The sequence below is a fragment of the Rhyacophila brunnea genome, unplaced genomic scaffold (assembly GCF_057557595.1).
Source record: "Rhyacophila brunnea isolate RB1 unplaced genomic scaffold, BYU_Rbru_1.0 scaffold_1, whole genome shotgun sequence".
NCBI lineage: Eukaryota > Metazoa > Arthropoda > Insecta > Trichoptera > Rhyacophilidae > Rhyacophila > Rhyacophila brunnea.
This window is the reverse complement of record NW_028232751.1, coordinates 52,875,756-52,894,254: the sequence shown is the minus strand read 5'-3', so window position 1 is coordinate 52,894,254 and position 18,499 is coordinate 52,875,756. Positions and strand designations below refer to the sequence as shown.

The 18,499-nt window shown below is 31.3% G+C and overlaps 1 protein-coding gene across 4 annotated transcripts in view; it reads right to left on the bottom strand.

Moving 5' to 3' along the window:
• trol (terribly reduced optic lobes) overlaps nt 1-18,499 on the bottom strand; it is a 602,293-nt gene that overhangs the window by 173,757 nt on the left and 410,037 nt on the right. For 2 of the 4 annotated variants that reach the window (XM_085947183.1, XM_085947191.1), the window contains exon 2: nt 14,031-14,226. The exons of the other annotated variants lie outside the window; for them this stretch is intronic. In XM_085947183.1, coding sequence (XP_085803309.1) covers nt 14,031-14,115 — 85 coding nt within the window. In that variant the 5' untranslated portion in view covers nt 14,116-14,226. The remainder of the gene's footprint in view (nt 1-14,030; nt 14,227-18,499) is intronic. 4 annotated transcript variants of the gene reach the window in all.

The window sequence follows — 18,499 nt, the reverse complement described above, 5'->3', positions numbered from 1 at the left end:
TTTTGTGTACACTATATCCATCTCCATCCTTCGCCACTGCTATAATATATATTTTATATATCTATATATTATCATCACACAGAACGTCGTCTTCACGTGACCATATTTGTAATAAAAAAATAGATTTATAACGATTGGCACTGGCACATAAATAAATAACATTGTAAACGGTTCAAATTCCAAATATGTGGATAATTAATTGGAAATTGGTCTCATAAAAAAATACCACAATGTTTCCAATAATCTGCAATGTATATTTAATGGAAAATAAATCTACTTAGGTTTAAGTACAGATAAGAGAAGATGAACTTACCCACTGAACAATTTTCGAGAATGATTCGCTTACAATATCATTGTAATGAAATATATTTAATATATAATTAATATAGAAGAAGAATTTTATATGAATAATATTTAATATAGAATCTATGTTGAAGTTGCAAATTTTGATTCCAATAGCATTATTACTGTGGTTTTGAATTGATTTGTTTCGAGTTCAATGTCTTTTTCAGTACGTAATGTTCATGACACCGTTAAATAGATATACTGAGGAAAATTTTTAAATGTTGACAAAGTGATTGTTTACCGAGCTGATGGTTTTATAAAATAAAATGTTATTTAAAGGGTTAAGTTATCGAATAAACGACATTGGAGTTGCGGTTTCGTGCGGTCTAAAACATCTCGTGTCATCAAAGCATTTAAATGTTAAATCATTAATATGCCAGTGGCATGACACAAATAGTTTTACAAAGGGGGTGAGCTGGCTGCGTCTGGAACGGCACTGAAACTTTCAACTCGGAAGACCATACATATCTTTTAAAATAAGCGAGTTGAGGAGTCAGAATTTTTTAATTTTATAGATACCTACTGTCATTTAAGGGGACATACGTATTATGTATTCTTCAATATGTACAATATATTATATTATATTACTATACACAGAATTAAATTCTATATATTATAAAAACCACTTGTTCACCGCGTGTGTGCTACCCGTGCCACTGTATGGCTGTGAGACGTTGTATCTTACCATATCCGAGTTTTGATCTTTGAGAACCGACGTACTTCGCCGAGTTTTAGGGGTAGACTGGTACGACCGTGTTACACACACTTCGCGAGTTCGCGAGCTAACAAATCAGTCTTTGGTGACGTGTACAATTATTACACAGACATGTGTTTTAGATACCGCCAGAAATACTTGTGGCACAGACGTGTAGATTCCTTCTCATTCAGCCTGAACTGGTGATACACTAGCGATTTACGGATTATGCGAGAGGCATTTGACGTAGCGATGGACTGGCAAAACGAAGGGAGTGGGATGATTGTTCGTATAATGAAATAATTAATTATTAGATATTATGTATACCTTAGTATAAATTATAAAATATTGATAACTTAATAATAATTCCTCTACGCTGCGCGCATCAGCTAAGAACTCGACCAGACACCGGCGTCTCGAGACGCTGCATTTAGACATAAATGAATGGTCGTGTTCATTTGACATTTATAATATGTATATGCAGTGTCCAGAGACACCTGTGTCTAGACACCAGTGGGTCGTGTGAAATGGTACTAAAATATAGCTACACAGTCTACTACATCATAAATTAAAAAAAATATTGATATTATTAATTCATTAATTATTATTCAAGTTGATCAGAACAGGGCATTTTTATTCTTACACAAAGCCACGTAAAAAACTCTGTTTTGATGTTTTCTTTTGATTGTTTAGTTTTTTTTAGCTTAAACTGTTCACCAACATTTATTTCATTCCATATATTATAATAATATTGGCAGAAATAATCTGGATTATATAATATATCGTGGCGTGGTATGCAGCACAATATGATTTGATATGCTGCAGAAATGTTAGCGTCCTCACAAAGTGTAAGTCGTATTATTAATTAGTTGGTCGTAATATAATACAAATCGTGCAATACAATGAGTATGTAATAGGGGATTAAGTGGGATGCAATTAAGCCCTGCACAGTACTTGGGTGAGCATTTCATATATATTGTATATTAATCGATATAATAGAGCCTGCATATGCTTTCAATCGGAACCCGGGTCATTAAAACCGATTTATATGAAATAGTACAAGCTTCCATCATTTTTACCGCGTTTTTATTAGCTCGTATTCTTGTTTGTCCAGTACAATTTTTTTATTGTTTATCCAAATCTTGCAATCGATTTTTAACTAACTTCCCGACTAGATAGACATTTGAAACTTTTAGAATACATCAGAACACGATGACAATGCATTCTTTAATTTTTTTAGCCATCTTTATGCAGAATTGAATTCATTTTCAGTTAATTCTGTTCTGTATGGAAAGTTATTTCCGAAAAAAATCTTAAAAAGTAAAACACTATTATTGGTTGCTAAAGGGGTCCTAGCAACTAAATTGTTAATATATACGTGCGTTACTATGGAAATCAATATGAAATGTCAAAATGATATTTCAGTATTCTATATTTATTCAGTATTTCTATCAAGTACAAAAAAAAGTATTTTTGAAAAGAATTGTCAAGTTTATATGATTCAACAGAAAATTTAAAAACGTGGTGTATAAAAAGTTATTTTATCTTGTAGATATTATAATTTGCTTCAGAATCTACTGAACAACTTTGCCACCGCGTGAGGACTGTGCTCTGGGTTGAAAAGCGATTAAAATTTTAATTCGAAATCAAAGACGTGATAATACTTAATTTATTGTTTATTATTTTCTATTTATTTGAAGAAAGCATTACAATTATATACCTACATATTTTTAGTGTACATAAACACTAAAGTTCCTTGCGATAGATTCTATTAGAAAGGAAATTAAATCATATTAGATTACTAAAACACGTAATATTAAGTATATTGTACTATATATATGTATAAGTATATAATATTATATCGAGAGCTTTTGCATTATAGAGAAAAAGCTTTTTTATTCGACAGCTCCTTATTTATCACTGAATCTACCGGGCATACGTTTGGAATCAAAAAAAAAGACTAATTATTGCGACTCCAGCTAGGAACTATTAATTTTTATTGCATCTTGAATATCACGGTATTGTGATAATTTGATAATAATGAATTATTTAGTTTATCAGTTCACATTTTGTTATTTTATTTATTAAGTTAGCCATATCCCAGTGACATGACTATAATTTTAAAATCTCATTTACTATCAGATGTCGTACATACCGTAAATGCATTTTTAATTAATAACAAACTATTGTGTTGCTCGTAGCAATACGTAATTATAGAAATAAATTCAATCTTAGATTAATGCATATAAAAATAAGATGCTGCTATGCATTTCTGTTTTCTAATTTTGTTTTTCTAAATCCAATTTCTGTAGTTCAATAAGAGTAATAACACAATAAGAGAAACAAATTTAAAATTGATTTGAAAATGATTAAAGAATGAGACAATGGAGATGAGCCGGCAACAGGAGTTATCCAAGTAGGTACATAATAATATGATATTGACATTTTAGATGAAAGCGTCTGGTCGGTATAATAATATAAGTTATATTATTAATTATTATGCTAAATATAATTATTATTGATTGACAGTGGGTCCAATTATTGGTTGGAAATGTCAACCAATCGTAAGGTTATCAGTTTGTGACTGGGTATAAGTAAAACAATGATATCAATGAGTATATTAAAAAAATATAACGATAACACTTATTATGAAAGAAAAAATTATCTGCAACAATAAAAAAATTATTTAATATTATATACTTCACTATAAACATTGGAAGATGAACACATAAATGTGAACAGTACGTTTACCACTTTTTTATGGTAAACTGAGTTTGAATGAAGTTTGATTTAGTACCCATGTGTTGCCAATTCATTTTATTTTTTCACGTAAATTAATAAAAATGAGAAAGATTCGGAAAAAAACAATGCTTCGCACTTTTAACAAAGTGATTCCACATGATCTTATACGTTTTACGATAGTTTCATATTTGGCTGACTAATTGGATTTATGAAGCAGAAAGGCCATTTTAAGGCCAGATTTACTTTACTATTTTAAATCTCGCTAACCCATTCATTAAGTGTTTACTATCAGAAACAGCAGTCTCGTATAACATATGTAAACACTAAACACAATATTGATTCTACGAATTTTTATAAATGAAAATCGTTTATAGTTTAATATAAATTTAAAAAAATCACATATGTACGATGCAGGTAACATACGTGAAGTGAATTTGAGAAATAGAATAAATAAATCGAGAAACATTTAGTGAGACGTTTCTCCCATTTACTTACACCTAATCTGTCTTCTTTTTATAGATAGAAAACCATTGCGCACTAACAGAAAATGCTATTCTGGAGCCCCGCTGGTCACGGGGGGGGGGGGAATCACCGGATAATAAATAACCATTTTTACTGCCTTATACAATCGTAACAGAAAAATAATTAATCCGTTTATTTAAATGAATTTAGAGGGGGGAAAGTAGACCTAGCAAGAGAGTAGAGAGTAAAAAATAGAGCCAGATTTATTTTTGACCGATTTTATTAATGTTATTTGTACATAAAAAAATTCAATATTAACTATCGAAAAAAATGCCAATCCCGGGACCAGTCCCGGGATCGTCAAATTGTAATCCCGAAATCCCGGGATCAAATATTTGGGTCGGGATTGAATTCCCTACACATGGCTATAAGATATAACTACCTACTTACTGAAATTCCAGATAATATAAGTAACTACCTAGTACCTACCATAGTTAGTAGTGGGAGCATAATATTATTATAGTTAACATGGTATTAAGTTACTTGCAATTAGATGTTTTGTGTCCGGAAATATGTACGTATGCAGTTCGCCGTATCACACTTCACCGTGCAATGTTGTATCCGAAATATAAGGTCGTATATGATAAAATTCATGTCTAAATAAAACACGGTTCTTGTCGGTTTACAGGAAGCCAGCGACAAACAAATTTTGAAAATAGCCAATATACTGGATTAATTGTTAGGTTAGGTTGGGTTAAGTTAGGTTAGGTTAGGTTTTCATTCTTGAATTCATGAATTTTGCCAAAATCGGTTATGAGAATGCTCCACGAACAACGGGTAATTTTTGTATCTTTGTGCTATAGAGATGACCGCATAGAATACGGTCATCTCTTTCCGACAAGAAAGCTCACGGCGCACTGTGCTACGGTGAAATGTAATATGTACGTAAAATTTACCCAGTTATTTTGGTTAGGTCAAATTGCATTGTAATCTATGATTTATTTTCTTTAGAATTATAATTTTTCACGTAGGTAGATTATTTGTAAAGTCGCAAAAATATTATATTAATATTACCATATCAACAGTAGGTTGATAAATAACTGATAGTTGATGACATTCATTTCGTCGAAAATTTTACAGTAAACAAGTGAAAACGAAAAGATGTTATTTTTAAATGTATCTACCAAGAAACTTACTATTAATTGTATAGGTACATATATACCTTAAAGGCATTTAATATATTATTTTATCTTATCTACAAGGGATATGACAGATATGCATATTTTTAGAACCATCTATATCCAAGGAATATATTATTAATTATAATTATACTAGTGATATTAAATTACTGTAGGTATGTCGATCTGTTGTTATTATAATATGTATTACATCTATAATATAGAATACAATAATATTATAGTAGGTATGTTATTAGTGGTTATTTATATGAACAATATTTATTGCAGTTTATATGACAATAATAACAATGGTTCTCAAATATGAAGGTGAATTGCTGGATTGATAGGTACTATATAAAAAAGTTTCCACCACCACCCGTCATATATACACAGCCATGGATATGCACGGCTACTTTCCATGACGCTTTAAACATGTCTGAAAGAAGTGATTTTAAGAGCTCATTCCGTCCCGAGACGGAGCCACACGGGACTGATGTTGCAACCATGCACCGTAGTGCTTAAAGAAGAAAGTTAAGAAAGATTGTTTTTGTTTTTTGGACTGGCTCTAATAAATAATATTAAAATCCATCAATAATATAGACCCACATCGTGTAAATGTGAGTCGCAGACTCATAGCTTACATTTTGCAATTTTGTTATATTTGGGTTAAATATACCAAGTGACATATATAAAGAAAAATAGTTGTTATCAAAAGTCACTTAAAACCGTGTGAAAGTAAGTTCTGTCTTCAAAGGCCTTTCTAAACAAACGGCGAGCTCTATTTCGATTTCTGTGTTGTGTTCCTGCAGCCTTAGGAGTATTACATTTAAAAAAATAATGTACTCGGTCATTAATATTCAAGGGAGTTCAATAATTTACTTCTAATTACAAAAAACAGTGCTCTGGTGGTTTCTTGTGATTATCTCAAAACTCGATTTTTGGAATATGAGAGTTATGACTCTAGGCAACTCATATTATGTGATTATAATAACAACGAACGTATGTTTTCAATTAGGAAGATTTTAATTATTTACAATATAAGTAATTTTTGTTCCTAATAATTTATCTGTCTCGGAGAAACTGTCTGTGCATCACTATGCATAAGACACGTGCTTGTCTACAAAAAAGTACAATGTGTATCTATGACATACTTACATAGTTAATTGAAGTATTACATGTGTTATAAGTATTTAGCGATAAGTTGCAATATTATGTATAACTATATTAGATTTAGTTAGTAGTTAAGTCCTGAATAGGGTTGGACTAATTCAAACAGTTTTATCTTGTGAGATTTGGGCTTCGCGAAATCCCAGATGATGGGATGGGATGACCGTTGTTCTGGATATGGACATTGCTGGTGATGCAATAGTTTATTTTGTATTAATTCCGGGTGGAAATGAGCTTGACTTTTAGCGGATGCACTTGGCAGGCCAAAGTTGAGTTTTCTAATTAAACCAAAACAGAAGAGAAACTGCAGGGTGGCCGTGTTATTAGAACATGATGTACACAGTCATATGACATAATATACAATATACGACGCCTGACACACAACCGACCGAGATACACACCTCTCTTTTTCTCACCCAAGGGCTGGTCTAAGGCTTTAAAGCGCCAAAACATAGTTACATAATTCAATGTTAATAAAACGACGTTGGCCAACAAAGGCGTTGATACTTTAAATCCTAATTACCTTCTCATTTACTTCTCACAATTTTCTTATAAAAAATACCACAACCTAAATCGCATTATACCTATGTGCAAACGTAAATTTTTGCTACTTATACTTGGTAACAGCGTTGCCAATTTAGCGTTTTTCTTACCAGATTAAGCATTTTTTGATAAGCATCTAGCTTGCAAAAAACGCATATAGCTTGTGGCATTTTTACTAGCATTTTTGATCTCGTCAACAGTTTTAAATAATATGTTGAAAATACAATAGATATTTAGTTTATTTATTTTCATGCGCATCAAATTTATTACTATCAGTTATATACTTAACACTGGTTGGTGGTTGGTAGGTACCTATTTTAGTAGAGTAAGAAATAAAATAACATAATTTAACACGTTGAAACAATATGAGCATTCATGGCCTTATAGTGAAATGCAATTTTATTTTTTTCCAGTCAAATAGCTTGTTTTCGTACCCCAACTGGCATGTTTTTGTCAACGATAGTTGGCAACACTGTTTGGTAAAACTTATTATGTGAGCGAAACACTTGTCATATTAAATTATATTTTATACTTAGGTACGTTGCAAATAAATGACAGATATTTTTGGTAAGCTTATCCCATTACCATAAATTTGGAATAATATGTTTAAAATTCACAAATAAATAAATTAAAAATTTAAACGTTAAAAAAAATTAAACTACGGGCATCTTAATTAATTACGACAATTTTAACTAGTAGTTATTGTATGAAATGCTTATCGAATTGTGTTATAATGTTAACTAGCGAATCCAACAGATACTGGTTCAAGTCCCGTGGGGTGTCGTATTTTTTTCTACAAAATAATATTTTCTAGATGGATGAGATGTTTTCAAATTATCTATATTCAGTATATAGAATGTTATGTGGACACCGGTGTCGCGCTCGTATATAATAAGGAGGTCTTTGTATTCGAATAAAGGGGCCTTTGTGTTATGTTTATGAATGCCCCAGAGCTAATGAGTCAACGCGTGTCCGGTCCACTTTTCCGTCGGCCGCTACATTCTCAAGTCGCCGATACACTTGCTTTTATTACCGCAGCCAGTTTTATGTTCTAATTTATAACGCAAAATTATGCATTGACTCATTAGCTCTGGGGCGTTCATAAATATAATACGAAGGCCTCCTATATTATATCGAGCCCAACATCGGTGTACCGTCTGAAACGGGCCTTACATTCTGAAATTTTGTGTCTTATCGTTGAGTAAAAGAAATAGTTTATTAAACGTTATTAATTATTACCAATTAATAATAAGGGTTTCGCAATAATATTAATTTTCCATTTAACTAATGATAATATAAACACAACACAATTCTTTCTATAAGAGGTATCATAAATGTAAAACAGGAGCTGTGAATAACGATCTAGGACTAGGTAGACATAAGTGTAAAAAAATGTCTTTTGAATATATAATTAAAATATTTTTTTTTGATTTTGTTTTAATGAGTGGAGATATGACAGTAAGTGTCCGATTTCATTAAATAATTATGTATTATCTCTCTTAGATATTTTGCGGTTGGTGTGGTGTGGTAACAGTACCTACTTATAGGTATAGAGTGTTCCCAAAATCAATAGATTTTATTATTATATTTAATGTTGTAGGTAAACGGACTGCGATTCTTGAAAGACAAAACGGCAAATGATTTTTTTGTAGCACACTAATTGACAATTTTATTTACGTTTTTACATGGGGTTTGAATAGCCGGGACATCAAAAAATGACTCCTTCCAGCACACGTCAACTTTAGATTGGTAATTCATTGTTTATGGCAGGGATGGGGAACGCGGCGCCCGCGGGCGCCAGTGCGCTCTCGGAGAATATTTGATTCGCCCACAAGATACCATCAAATTGTAATACTGCCACTCCACTAACAAGTTGAAATACTTAAAATCAAAATAGCGATCAAGATTCACAGACCCTCACTTGGACAATTATTGCTTGAGGGCAGGTAATTCTAATTATGTACAGATAATGTTGTAATTATGTCAGCTGGAGATTTACAGTGCCAAGTGTCGCATTGATTTTTTTGCATTAGATATATTCGTATATAAAATATATGTATGTATATTTAAATATAACACCCATTTTAAAATACTTATTAACAATTTAAATTTATAATAATGTTAAAAATTTGAATCTTGGTTTATTGTTTAACTTTTTTAGTCTTTGTATTTTTTATTTTAAAGCTTGAAATATTAGTTATCTAACTATAGCTTGTGATTGCTGTTGATTCCTGTTGATTTATGTTGATATGTATTTATCTTCTGTTTTAAATAAATATGAATCGATTGATTAATATGGTGCTTAATTTAAAGAACTCCAAATTTGCACATTTCTTTGATTTTAGGGGTTATATAAAGATTTTCTATTGGGATTTTTAATAGTTATCAGCCTTATAATGTATATATTATTATGCGCCCCGGCTATGTTCAAAACTTGTATTCCGCCCTTCGTGGCAACAAGGTTGCCGACCCCTGGCTTATGGTCTTCTGAAAAGTTAGTAATAGTGTGGTTTTACCTTTCGATAGTCGACGTGTAATGATTACACGACTACTTTAGATTGGGAATTCATTGTTAATGATATTCTGAAAAGTTTATACTAGTTACTTGTGTGGTTTTACATTTCGATAGTCGACGTGTAATGATCGTATTGGTAATAAATATCATAGGGGCACAAAGTTTAGTTAATGTCCGATCCAGACCTGTCCCACAGCGAGCGATATTAAATTTATTAATAATAATTTCGTCTTTAGTTCAAGTGGTGCCTACACATTTTGTGTATTTGGTAAAAGAGCAAAGGGGAAGATTCTCGTATGCTATATTATGTCTCCATAAATGGGGAAAGTCATGGCATACGCACCATGGGGTCTGTGTACAATTTAGTTATCGGGTTAACACAATCATATATAATATTATTATTAATACGGTGCTCTGTAAAATAAACCGAAAAAACATCTGTTATTGTCCACTTTCATATATGAGTGGTTCACAAGCATAGTGAACCACGTCCATTCTGGTTATTTTTGAATAAGCTAGGTTCAAACACAATATTAGAGTATTTCTAGTTCTGTAAGGGTATTATTGCCATTCTGAAGTGTTATTTTGAGGAAATTTAAGTTTTAATTATGCGAGGGAAATCATACCCCTTACAGAATAAGAAATACTCAAATATTATATTTGAACCTAGCTTACTCAAAAATAACCGGAATGGACTTGGTTCACTATGCTTGTGAACCACTCATATATCAGTAGCGAAGGGTGGAGGTAGGCCGCCATAAATAGTGCACATTAAACTTTGTTAGTCATACGTATTTGTTTTTTATTGAACTAAGACTACACTTTACAGATTGTGTTGGTTAGTTTTTAAAAGTCAATTAAACCCTGCCTAAACCAAACCATAATAGTTTTAGCATATTTTGGGCAATATAACAGAATGGTGCATACTTTTTCATTCATATTTACTTGTTTTCGTTGGATGAAGAATACATATTACACATACGTATTGTTGGTTGTATTATATGGTATTGTTGGTAAAATATCCAACATTATGTACGACTTAATTGCATAACTTTAGATATTTTATATTTAGATGAGTATTTTTTGACTATTATCTATTAATTATGGCATAGTTTTCGCAGTTGAATTTTAAAAACTAACCGACAGTATCTGTAAATTGTAGTATTATTTCAATGAAAACAAATACGTATGACTGACAAAGTTTAGTGTGCACTATTTATGGCGGATCTTAACAGCCTATCTCCACCCTTCGCCACTGATATATAAAATATACTTACTTACCTATGGTTACATAGTTTTCATTAACATTATCAGTTCATAATTAACCATTTCTTTTATTAAACGAATAATTAAAAAAAAAAGATTTTGAGAATGTAACAATACATATCGTCTCTGTTCTGGCAGAACACACTAACTGGAGAATACTAGTTTTGAATAATATGACTTTGAAGTTGTTAAAATGTTTGAAATGGTCTATCATGTGAGTTTATTAAGTAACTGTAAAAAGGATGACTTTAAAATAAAGACTGTTTATATATTAAGAAGGTTTCCAGACGGTAAAGTTTGAAATAAGAAACATTTTGGTATAACTAACTCAATATGTAATTTTTTCGAATTAGTGTCTTCTGCCAGAACAGTGACGATATATTGAATATATATAACTTGAACACCACTAGAAAAAAGTACGATGCTCGACGGGCTTTGAACCCGTATAACCACTGGTATCGCGCCAACTGTACATTTACCAACTATGCTACGAGCATCCTATCTAATTGCGACAATTTAAACTAGTTGGTGATGCATGAAATGCTTATAAAACTGAGTTCAACTTCAAAGTTAATTGACGTATTAAGTGGAGGTCCCTAACATCTTATCTAAAACAGATAAAATACACATGAATGCAGTTGAAAAATGATTTTGGCAGCGGGGATTTTCTTTGATGGAGATGACGCAATTGATGCGTCAGAAGATTCAAGAGGGGGCATCGAAACAGTTCAGACCTGTCATATAATTATTAAATTATACTAAAATATTAAAAGATGCGTACTTTTCACAAATTAAGTAGATGTGCAATAATACACAAAGCGGCCTTTAACATAGATAGTATAAAAATAAACCACCAATATTATTTTGTGACATTAGTCATTACTATCTTCAATAATAATTATTTTTAATTAAAGGAAATGGATTGTGGTTTATATTTTATTTTTTCATTGCGGGCAGCGTAAAAATCAGTTAGTTCGTTGGACCTCCACGTCTCTAAACCGGCCGATGAATAAGGATCATTATTGGAAACCTTCAAGTAGTATCATAATTGTTGTACTATTCTATAGTGGCTACGATGTCGCGTCAAATGATTACCAAGTGCATTAAATGAACAATGAGTGAGTATATCAGATGGGTTTGATCTATTCCGCAAATTATATATCCACGTTAATATTGATATATTGAATTGTCATATTATCAATGAATATTAAATCCGTGATTTATGTCAAAAAAACCGTAGAAATTTCCTGTACAAGTGTTTTTATAATCGAAGATGAAAAAGGTTGATTTTCAAAATATATCAAAATCAAATAGTGTTATATCCTACTAAGTATGAAGACTTATTTTTATAGTACTCAAATTCTCGTCGTCTACAAGAGCGATCTACGCGCTGTTGAGATGTGGCCCTTCCGCCCTTGTCATAATATGCTCCTATACTGGAGCGTGACAAGGTGAATTACCTAAGTGAAATGCAAAACTTGTCAATAAATAGTAAGCACAACAACAAATTTACGTAATATTACATTTCCATAAAAACAATTTTATGAGTTATCATCCGCCACAATGATTGAATATTATGCTAGGAGAAGACGAAGAAAGCCGCTTCTTATTCAGGTAATATTTCAGAGTGATTACGACCCTCAGTTACCAGGATAACAACGAAGAAGAGGAAGAATTGATTTATTTACATATTATTATATAAACAATTCGATTTTTCGTAGTCAGGGTGTCACTGTGTTTGACACATTTATTTCAGTTCGGTTTATATAAATATGGGTATAGTATTTAAATACATAATTTTCTATTTAAGAAGCGTCATTTTTAGATACAGAGATAATAACATGGAACACTGGGAAGTGGTTAGCCATACTGAACAGTTGATTCACTTATCACGATAGCCTTGCTTTACAATCATTTTGTAATTGTATGCAATGAATAATTGTATTACATTGTACGGTATTTAAAGATTGGAGGATGTAATATTGTATTGAAAAGAATACTTACCATATAGTGAATAAAGATGAGTTGTTAATTAGATTTAAAAGAAAAATATTGAATCATATCATTCAGGTCATTCATCCCAAATCAAGTATTAGACACAACCAAATCGAAAAATTAGACATCTAAACACGTAGAGCTTTTGCGTACCTATCGATGTTTTAAAGCACAAAAAATGCGCAATGTAAAAATCGAGCTTTTGCTTAACGTTAATTTAACGTTTACATGAGTGACAAAATGAATACATACCGTCACCTCAATACTACAACTAGATCGTTAACTCGATTTTCATTGTTTTTAAGTTAGCTACTGAATCTAAAGATGCAGGTACCTATGATTCTACATTTCCTTCTCTACAAAATGATAAAAATAGGTAAGTCAGAAATTAATGTTAATTAATTTTGTGTTTGAAAATATTCGTAACTTAAAAACCATAAATGCATTAAATAAATAAAATAATATATCTTTAATATTTTTTCATACAATTGAACATTATTTAAGCATAATTTTCTATTTTCTATTTTAATTTTAAATACTAATTTTAGCCTAGCTAGATTTATGATAATCAAGTCAAGTTTAAATTTCATTTTCCCAACAATGACTAAATCAGAGTTATCTAGTTGTAATAGGTATTAATGTGACGACACATAAAGCAACAATTCTCAGATTTGAAATTCAGATTACTCACGGCCTTCACAAACTTACAACATTTGAACACACTAAAAAGATCCACTAAATATCTAGAGTCTAGACGAAACTACATTATTAACCAAAAATATTGACTGAAATGGACATAAGTACTAAGCATGTGATTTTAATCAGTGACGAGCAACGCGCTGTTCGAGAGCCGCATGGCGATTAAATGATTTTCTACGGCTACTTTAATAGCTTGACGAAGAACGAATAAGATTCTAGTGTTTAGTATCAAAAAAAAAAATCATATTGTGCCATTTTAGTAAATCTTTTTGGACTAGAAATATTATAGTTTCTATATTCAGTACTTAAGACTTATGCATACAATATATTCTATATTAGCGTAACGAATGAATTAATTCAAAGATGTGAAGTGTTCAAACTTCTACAGGATACTGTAATGCAAAGAAGAAAATTTTGGTCTTACCGAACTTGGGTCTTCTCTGCGCTGATGCCTGCTGAAGGAGGACGATGAGGCAGCAGACCAGCACTGCTTTGCCAAGTGACGCCATTTTGCGATCGATCGCTCCACTCCAACTAAATTTATCTGTCTCTCACTATGGTTAATTTGTTTTTTGTTTTTGTTTTTGTTTCAAACTTTTAATTTCATTTGGTCACAACGCCTGTCAGAGGAAAAAACGATTTAGTTTTAAACGTTTAATTTGATTTTACATAATGTAATAATTATTTAAATATATATTTTAATTTTTTTTAAAACGGTAGTATTAAAATAAGTACATTTAGAATATCCGATCATTAAAATTTACCGAGTAATTTAATATCATTATTAAGCAATCAACTCGATTTTGGTAAATAAAAAGTTTGACTCTTCGTTCATTTAAAAAAATGAGAGACGTCACCATCAAATTTAATATAATCGGAGTACCTAATTAATTATGGTGTCACATTGAGTTTGAGGCAGAGAGCCAAATAAGTTTGGGAATCTAACATATAAAAATCGAATATATCAGTTGGCTAGGTCATATAACATCCAATCCCCTAAGACCATGCACACCAATGTCTCCAATAGACTGAAAGGAAATTTGGGTCTGGAAACTGTAAGACTAGAGATCAACAACGCCTGCAGCCGTGGGTGCCAGTGAGCCTTCGCCAACCCTAATCGATAAATAGCGGCTCTCGTTGTGCAGTGCGCAAGGCGCTGGCCTTCCATCACGGAATTCTGGGTTCGATTCCCAGTGAGGTCAAAATATATTTACATACCTAATCTATTATGTAAATTCCTCAAGCCTGGGAGTTTTACCACTATTATTGGGCTTTACGTCCTGTTGTGGTGTTTAATAAAGAAACAACAAAAAAATATGACAGACGAGGTAAGACAAGAAGCTTAGACCTGAAGAATACTAGATTTCTAGTAAACTTTATGAGATCTGATAAACCATTCTATTTTTTTATACTTTTCTCATACATTTTTGTCACATATTAAAATAAAAAATTCGCCTGTGCTGTGATTTTATTCAGTGATTTAAATTGTTCAAAGTTTTGAAAATTTTGCTTTGCAATACTGTATATTTTTAAGTTTTCATTTTTCGATTCCTCTTCCCTCTGGCACATTGGAGATTTTGAAATGTTGTATTGCGCCCTTCGTGTAGAAAATATTGCCGATCACTGCTCTGAACTATGGTAGTTTTAATGCACATATCATAGGGTGAAACCATTGGTCAAGCCGACGTTTCTCACCAATAAACCAAAAGTAAAAAAGACGGTGAGGAGAGTTTGACTTATGTAGTTAGACTGTATAAAAAATACACAGCATTTTCTAGGATAAGTTAATGTATTGAGACTTGTCTTAAATACTGTCAAGATTCGTTTTGGATGTTGTGTCGATGGCAATAAACGATTGCACACTAGTATCCGATCACCTATCACTCTGTTAAAAACATAAACAGATGAGAAAAATTTATGCTAATTGATTCCGCCATTTTTCATAATAATATGTGTATATCTCATATGTGTATAACTCATATAAGAGATATAAGCAAGAAAAATATATTAAGCTTCTCGTTTACGTTTTAATTACTACAAAATAAGATACAAGGTTAAATTCCAAACAAGTATGCAAAAGAATATTTCAATGTGAAATAATATCAATTTCTATTTTAACATAGACCATCAACTAATCGGTAAAGCTCTCTTATTTAAAACAATTTCAAGTACAGATTAATAATTGTTTAATAATATTGGTTTTGTATAGCATTTATGATGGAATTTATATACTAATAATAAAATAGAAATTAATACATAAATATTGTTGCAGTATTTGTAGAGGCCATATGGGAATTATGATTTTCATTTCAGTTTATTTAGTAACGTAATTAGACGATGATTAAAAATTGCAGTTCGCCAAATTGATTTATGAGTATCACTGATTACGGATAACTAATTTACAAATATGTTTTAATCGAATGCCGAATCGCGCATACCAGCTAAAATTAATATTACGCAACGCAATGATATTGTATTAATTCAAAATATTGTTAGGTTTAGTATAAAATATAATATTATAAAATCCATTATTTTTTTTAATAAAAACAAGCACTAAAATGTTGCTATAATTTCGTACTAACAAATCCTATTTATTAATTGCACTGAATTTACAATAAATTATAACATCGACATTAAAGTTGTCAAAAGAGGAGATGTCACGGAGAGTTGAAGTCTGTATAGAAGTATTATCAAAATTCCATGAACCGATAGGATGCAAAATAAACATGCTACCGTTAAATGAATGGGAAAGGAAGTTCTGCGTACCACTAAGACCTCAGTCAAATTATGAGAGAATAAAATACGTAAGATAGAATTTTGCAGCTCATTTTCAAAGGAATTTAATAAGCAGATGAAGAATAATTTACATTTCTTGGTACCTCTGTGAATGTTACGAATGCAACTCCGAGCTGTTTCGGTTAGCAGACGACAAAAAGAATATCTCCCTGACGGTGGCTGACTTTCGATGGACATAAGAAGAAGACAGTCGCACAAAGTTTCCTTTTTAACTCGATAACTAACTATAGGAAGAGTAGGTAGCTGATTTCAGTTGCGGATTTCATGTTAAGTTTCAACAGCTCTTTGTCAACATTCAATATTTCCCCCGAACAATAAATCCGCTCTCCCATAATCTACGAATGTATATGAAAACTTTTCAATAACAAGCAGAAATTGCAAAGCAAATATTTTTTTGAACGAAATAAACTGTCATCCAAAAAGTTGATCCAACTTCCAACGCTTTAATTAGCACTGTTCAAATAAAACCAAAAATAAATTTTCAATACAAGAGTGAATATTTCGTTTTTAAATATTTCAGATTGTGCCCACTGAAGTTTGTTGTGTTTGACTTCTTTAATTAGTTATTAATAAGGTATAACGGTGTTAGTAAGTTATCTTGCGAATTAATAAGTAAGTTTTCTATTAAATTATTTTTTTTTCACCTCGGTAATAATATATAAGAATATTATAACTTATAACAATATAACATTCTTAAGTAGTGCGTTTTATTCAGTCCGAAGATATGCAAGGACGTCAAAACAAAAGTGTAAGTATATAATTCCTGCACATCTATCTGCTATCGGTCACTATCGGCGGCAATCGAGGGTAGTTTTTCATATTTTTGTATTGAAGTATTATAATTTTTACAATAAGTTAGTTGCAATTGTTACAATAAGTGCTATGTTTTAACAACACTTCTCTTGGCGTTGCTAAATTTTAGAGCGAGATAGTCAATTTTGACTATTTAGACGGTTAACTTATTGTAACAGTTATAGCACCTCAATACAAACATATCATAAACTACTCTTGATAACCGCCGATAGCGTCCAATAACAGTATTGTGTATAGAATAGAAGTGCAGATGTTGTTATCATTACTACATAATGTGTATACATTTTATTAAAAAAATACTAGTGTCATTATTGACAGAATCTGAAAACAACCCAGATGTGGAGTTACAATATATTTGCATGGACAGTACCTACTTGAATCGGAAGTTTAATTTGTAAAGTTTTCACCAGTTTCTGATGCATTGTTTGGGTTTATATTATCTAATATCCAAAAGAGGTAAATAAGAACGGCTCAATGTATAAGTTTAGTAATATCAGCCGCGGTTTAATGGTTACACGTAAATTTTACGTAAAATATTTCACCGTGGCACAGTTCGCCGTGAGCTTTTGTATACGGTCTCCAATTTTAATAGATTCAATATTATGAACATTAATTCAATTTATTTTCATAGGTGATTTTGAAAAAATTCATGAATTAAATAATGAAAACCTAATCTACCCAACAAATAATCCAGTATATCGGCTATTTTCAATATTTGTTTGCTGCTATCTTCCTGTAAAGTGTAAACCGACAAGAAGTGTGTTTTATTTAGACATGAATTGTATGTCAGTACTATACGACCCACAGAGGTTGTACGGTCTTTAATATACAGCCATGTATTTTCGATACAAAATTTCACGGTGAAGTGTGATATGGAGAAATGCATACGTACATGTTTCAGGACACGTGGTTGAATAGCATCGAAATAGTAAATTTCAATAATTAATACGGCATTAAGGAAAACATAATATTATGTATTGCTACCAAACTTTTCTAAGTAGGTAGGTATCTACTTACTTATTTGGTAAATCCATTTATTATTTTAACCGAAATTTATGTAAACTGCATTATACTACACAGAGTTGAGATTAAAAACATATTTTGATTATTTTACATAATATGGGTAAGTAAGAAGTACATACAATTTTATCAGTTGTATATTTACCATGAGAGGACAAACCCGAATAGCTAGCTGACTCCTATAGAATATTATAAAATAATTATCAAAGATAATTAAAATTCATTACTTAGTACTCGTAATCGATTGTATTATTTAAAAAAAAG